The sequence below is a fragment of the Montipora foliosa genome, chromosome 4 (genome assembly GCF_036669935.1).
Source record: "Montipora foliosa isolate CH-2021 chromosome 4, ASM3666993v2, whole genome shotgun sequence".
NCBI lineage: Eukaryota > Metazoa > Cnidaria > Anthozoa > Scleractinia > Acroporidae > Montipora > Montipora foliosa.
This window is the reverse complement of record NC_090872.1, coordinates 34,927,397-34,933,675: the sequence shown is the minus strand read 5'-3', so window position 1 is coordinate 34,933,675 and position 6,279 is coordinate 34,927,397. Positions and strand designations below refer to the sequence as shown.

The 6,279-nt window shown below is 40.0% G+C and overlaps 1 protein-coding gene across 1 annotated transcript; it reads right to left on the bottom strand.

Annotated features, from left to right (window-relative positions):
- Positions 1–1,143: 1,143 nt before the first annotated feature.
- On the bottom strand, positions 1,144–1,608 carry LOC138001260 (myosin-2 essential light chain-like). The gene has a single exon (XM_068847907.1). The coding sequence runs from the start codon at positions 1,606–1,608 to the stop codon at positions 1,144–1,146; it is 465 nt and encodes a 154-aa protein (XP_068704008.1).
- Between the last annotated feature and the right edge of the window lie 4,671 nt (positions 1,609–6,279).

Below are 6,279 nucleotides of genomic sequence, written 5' to 3'. Positions count from 1 at the left end.
GACCGTGCACAATAAACAAATTTCGATTATGATCCATTCATTTACTTGATGTCTCTTTTGAGACGGGGATTTCCACTTGATGATAATCAAGATGTACAAGAAACGAGGCCTCGATTGTTCAAAAGGTGGATGACGCTATCCACCGGATAAACACTTGCAACACCAATTGAGTTATCCAGTGGACTGGTAGTGATCTATTCAGTGGATGAGTTGCTGTAGTGCTCGCGATTTATGGATGTTTCTGGTTTCCGGATTCCGGATTCGCGATTTGTGGATGTTTCTGGTTTCCGGATTCCGGATTCCGGCTTTTAGTGTTGCCCGTAAAATCCCATGGATCGCATTCTTGTCCCTTTTCCATGGTTAAAGCGCATATCAAATAAACAATATGCTTATTGCCGCTTCCGATTTCTGCTATGGACCGATGCAGTCACTCATCATCTCTGCCATAAAAAAGCGTTATCACGTGAAATTATTTAGACATAAACCAGAAACTGGGATTACTTTGCAAAAATCCTGTAGATATTTTTTTCAAGCGCTTTTAAATTGACGTATGCCATCCTGTATTTTGTTTTCGGAAATGGGCTTTAAGCTAATTATAATCAGCAAAGCTGAACGACCATACCATGTAAGCAGCAGCAGACAGCCATAAAGTCGATTACGTATGCGCGCGTAAGAAATGAGATACGATGGTTAAAACACTCTGTATGCAAACACTGCAGATATTTATCTATCCATACATTTCATATCTCTAATTGATCTTTACATATGGCTAGGACAGGTTAATACATATAAGATAAGCTGTCGACAGTTCACTCGTGAAATTTACACGCTCAACTAAACATTGCCATATTTCCCTTATTTTTGAAGAGCAATAAAGATAAGCCCAACCTTCTCAAGAAGTTTTCTTACTTTTTGAGAGAAGCGATAACCTTAGTATAAGACTAATTAACACTTAGTGTTGATTCATAAAAGGTCTTAAAATGCCATGAATCCAGATGTTTGAAAGGTCAACACTGGGTGTCATGCCAATATTGCCAATATTATGTCGATATTGGTTTTCAGCAATCGCTTTCACGTTCTCCACTTTCTTCTTGGAGATCAAAGAGTACATCAACGATCGCTGTACTTGGGCTCCTTGTCTGATTAAAAGTCAATGTTTGTCATAATTGCTGGTACAAATACTTCGTAATTGATCTCTCCTTTCGAGCTCACGTGCCCTGTAGTCAATGCATCAAATTCTTCATCGGTTAACCTCTCTCCCAACGAAGTAAGAACATGACGGAGCATACTAGAAGAGATACTGCCAGCTCCGTCTCGATCAAAATGCTTGAAACAATCCACAATTTGCTCCGGGGTCGCCTTGCTTGTCACACTTGCCATGTGCTGAGCCACCGAGTTATAGATGGGGAGAAATTCCTCGAACGACACAGTTGTCTTCCCCACATCGCGTTCAACTTTGTGGACCTCGCTCTGAGTCGGGTTTAACCCCGCCGATCTCAAAACTTGCCCAAGTTTATTCACTTCAATCTTGTCACCTCCAGATGTATCGTAGAGCTGGAAGATGTCTTTGAGCATTCCCTCATCCCTCAACACTGGCTTTCCACTCATTTTAACAGAGCAGAGCAATTAGTAGTAGCCCCTGACGTTCTCTGCAGTCACAATAAACAACAATAATAGCGTCCAAAGAACTTTGCTCGCTAATTATTTACCACTCACGTGACTCCAGCTAAATTTAGAATTCATTTAATTCTTAAATTCAAGTGTTTATCTCGTGTCGTTCACGGTTGTTGCACGCTGGGCATTCTTTAAAGAGATAAATTCAAAGCAGCGCGCAAGTAAAATTTATTCCAGTAGGGATAGCTATCACAAAAAGAGAAAATTCGCGTGCTTTAAATGGCTTAAAATCATGACTCCTCCATATTGAATAGCCGTTTTGACCATCGTGATGGAAAAAAGACCATTCCTTCGTGACATGCGGTCTAGTTCAGTTCGCCTGGGAATCGAAAAACACCCTGACCAATGAAGAAAAAGTAACTACCTAGTGTTACATAGAAAGACGCGCCAGTCCAGTTCACCTGGGAATCGAAGAAATGTCATTCAGCGATGTATAAAAATTTTATTCACGTTGGCTGGTAAGCGTAAAAATGCTCTGTTTTAGTGTTTTGAGGGCTCTTGAACCGAGACCAAAATGCCTCCAAAACGACAATTTAATTAGGCAGCCTAAAGACGCAAGAGCAAGAGAAAAAAGACTTGGAAGACCGTCTGCATTCCAAAGGCTACCAGGAACGCAACAAAGTAGGCGGTTGCATTATATAATGCTTCAAGTTCATTTGCATTCCATTGTTCATCTATTTAAACCGCTGGGGCCACGTTCAAATCCCTCCCCGAGCTTTTAGGTTTGTTGGGTGAATTACTAGGTAGTGTAGTGAAATTCATCCGATTGGTCAAAACAGCTATTGAATATGGATGATTGTTTTAATAGAAAGATTAACTCTAACGCTGTTTCACTGAATGGCAATGTTATGGTACCGTATGAAACACTAGCAATTGCTTAACCAGATGCATATATTAATGTCACGTAATAAATTACCATGGTAACCAAAGAACCATCTAAAAACGCCCCATTTTTTATTGCTCGTAAGTGATTAGCAAGCAAAGACGAAAATCTCTGCAACTTTTAAAAAATTCTCTGGAGCGGATTAAAGCCACCTTAATAAAGGTGGCAATGAATCTGCTCCAGTGAATCTTTTTAAACTTTGCAGAACGTTTTATCCTAGCGTGTTAATAACGTATAACTCTCCAGGAATAAACAGTGGAGGTCACCCACTTTGTTTTTGAGATATATGCGTTTAAAGACAAAATATAGGCTGTTTTTTAGATAGCTATTTTGTCGCCGTGCTAACCTGTACGTCACATTAAAGAGTGCATTTTGTGAGGCATCTATTGGTGTTTCATATGAAAGAGTTTGGTAGATTCAATCCTTCCAAATAGTACAGTTCGTTGAAAGTATTCAAACTGATTTGAGCCTCCTTAATTGAGGTAAACGAAAATGTAATTTAGAGTAAGGCATAAAAAATTGCTTTGATCATGACAATTGTGCATTCCAAACGCGACGAGTGTGTCTGAAGAATAGGAAAGTGGAACAAACACTCGCATTCACAAGGGTTAGGGAGGCAAAACTGTCTACAATTATTGGATGTACACATTGTCGTGCCAATTAAAGGACAAATATTAGTTTTGAAACGATTGGTCGAATCAGCATTTCTAACTCCACAATTCTTCAAACAACGTGAACTGGTTTAGTGTGTTACTATGGATCGATTTTCAGTGGAGCGTTCCTGAGCTGGTCATATATCTCTTCAGCCGGTAAGCATTGATAACTCGAATGCACTTCAAGTGTAACCGATTTCGTGGTCTCTCTCGAAAGGTCATAAGAGCTAGAAAAGGCACCAGACAGTGAATTTGCTTGTTTGGATAGGACAGTTACAAGTGCTACACATTTTATTCTATGAAGTCTCGTTGGGTAGACGTGCATCAAATTCCATGTCCTTGCAAGGACGAGAAGTTATCTAATTCACTTCAACCTCTTTTTCATGGTGAGGCCAATTGCATTTTTTCCTTATCCCGAAATAAGATTCACTTTTCACTCAAATTAAAAAAACTACTCTTAACGTAAGCTGAAATGAACTGGGTAAATGGCCTATTTGTGTGGACTTACAAGGCCCGATTCAAACGTCGAACTTTTCATGTGCCAAATCTAATGCAAACGATAAAAATCTGTTGTTTTCGCTCATTTGCATTAGATTTTGCACATGAAAAGTTCGACGTTTGAATCGGACCTTAAGCTCTGTTATGCGACTGACTGGCCTAAGGTACGTAAGCAAGGGAGGTGGTTCTATCTCTGAGGTTATATAAATTTAAAAATGTCGTATAAATATAATCTTACCTGAACAAACGCTGGCTGCGGCTGGGATAAAAGTTGCTCGAAGACCAATGAATTTTCTCAACAACTTTTTACATACCGGCACGAGGTGAGTCAAGTGATTTGTTTAAAAAGTAGTTTATTGTAACAGACATTGGGAGAGTTCACACTTCTTCGGTGGACGTTTCAAATAATCAAGGCGGACACACGAACAAGATGTGATTGATCTTGAACGTTAGAAACGAACTCCTCTGGACCATGTGAGGACGTTTTTCAGCGAGATGTAACAAGTGAGAGTGACGTAAGCACAGGTATGGCAACGTGGATAATAGGCGAGCGAGCCACTCTGATCACTACGTGCGTGGTTATCTGAGTGTACAAGTAAGTTTCTTAGGTTGAGATCGCGTTTGTAGTTACGACAGGTGGTTGCGAGAAGATATGACGAGTCTGTTGGTCGGTTGATAGAATGCGGAAGTTTTGAAATGGAAAGTGTTTGATTTGCTTGTTGAAAGGGTGGTATGTGAGGGCAAGAGTTACTCTGTCGTTGGAGCTGACCCTCAGCTCAGGTGTGCGTAGGGCATCAGGACGCTTGATGCTTGTGACCTCCGTAGATCCTTTTCAATGGAAGCACGAAGATAACCACACAGGGAGAAGTATGTAAGCACCTCATTAGATCTATCTATTACAGCTATCCGATCTCAGATTTTACGAAAGACTCAGTACGGATCCTCTCCAGGAGTACCAAAAAAAGGCTAAAACGACGATCAATGTCATGATTTCTTCTTGCGCACTACAAACCACCTTCAGCCAAACATCTCGTCGTTTACACACCTCGTACATCACTTTTTTTTTCTTTTACCGATGATACACAAACCCAACAACTCTGCTGGTCGACCCATAGTTTCTGCTTGTAGTTGCCCTACTGAAAACATTTCAGCTTACCTTGATGGAGTCCTGGCTTCTTTTGTCAACACTCTTCATATATTTGAATCTTTCAGATTTGATACTACTGATCCTGGACATCGCTTTCTTTTCACCATGAACGTCAAGTCCCTTTACAAAATTATTCCCAGTGACTGTGGATTACAAGCGTTTACTTAGTTCTTGGATAAACGCGAAATAAAAGAACCAGAACCCTCCACATCTACGCTCACAAGAATCGCGGAACTAGAACTTTGAATTTCTTCTCTCGTTTAACAACGACTACCAGTACTATCGTCAAATTTAGTGTGTTGCAATGGGGTGCAAAATGGGTCCAAGCTATACCTGCTTATTCGTTGGTTATGTGAACAACAGATCCGAGAACAGTACTCAGGATTCACCTCTCAGCTACACAAGAGATACGTTGATGACATCGTTGGAGGCGGCGTCGCGTAAAAGAGAGGAAGTCGAAGCCTTTATTGACTTTGTTTCAAACTTTCACCCGCCACTCCGATTTACATCCACCATAACCGTACCCTTTTTGGACATCAACCTACACATTTCTGATCCACTTCAAGGACACAGATACTTAGAACTACCCTTCATTTCTCTTCTTTTCACATAGCGCAGAATGGCCAGACATTATTAATATTCGTATGATTATGCATGGATTAGCATAATCAATGATGCGCTGGAGCGCGAAATTTGAAAGCTGACTGGCCGCCTTTTAAAGGAGATGGTGTCGAAAATGGGTGAATTGTCAACTTTAACTTCTCAATTTGAAGGCATCTTGGTTGGAAAAGTGCACAAATGTAGCGTGCAAAATGAAGACGAAATAACACTCATCTAATCGAGACACTGAGAGCGTGGACAAGACTTCTTACAATTATTGGAAATTCGAGTTTAAACTGCGACTGATTTTTGAGGTAATTTGTATGAAAATTCAAAAATGCTTTCTTTCTATTTCTATTTCAGTTTGTAGTTCAACTTTTCATGAAATTTTGACCTGCAAAAGTTTCTTGTTAACGTAAATTCAGTGATTCAGCTTAAAAGTCAAGAATAGTGAAAGGGACACCGTTCGAAATTTGTGTTTTGTATTTCGTAGCACATATGAGCAGATAATTAGCCCTTTTGTTCATAAAATTAATATGTATGCTTCTAGCTTCTAGCTCCGCCTCCACTATCCCTTAGCTATGAAAGAGTACTTTTTTAATTTGTCGGATTTTGTTGTGTTCTGACGAACATTAACGATGTGCCCGACTTTCGAAGCCGTGAGCTATCACCAGATTGAGGACTGAACATTGCATTTGGCTGAGAAGTGTTCTCACTTGTTTGCAGGAGTATCTTTCAAATTATGTTAAGTGGGAAGAAAAATACTACTTGGCCGCGTCTCTAACTTGAAAAACTGAAAAACAATAGCATTGCTTAAACGAAAA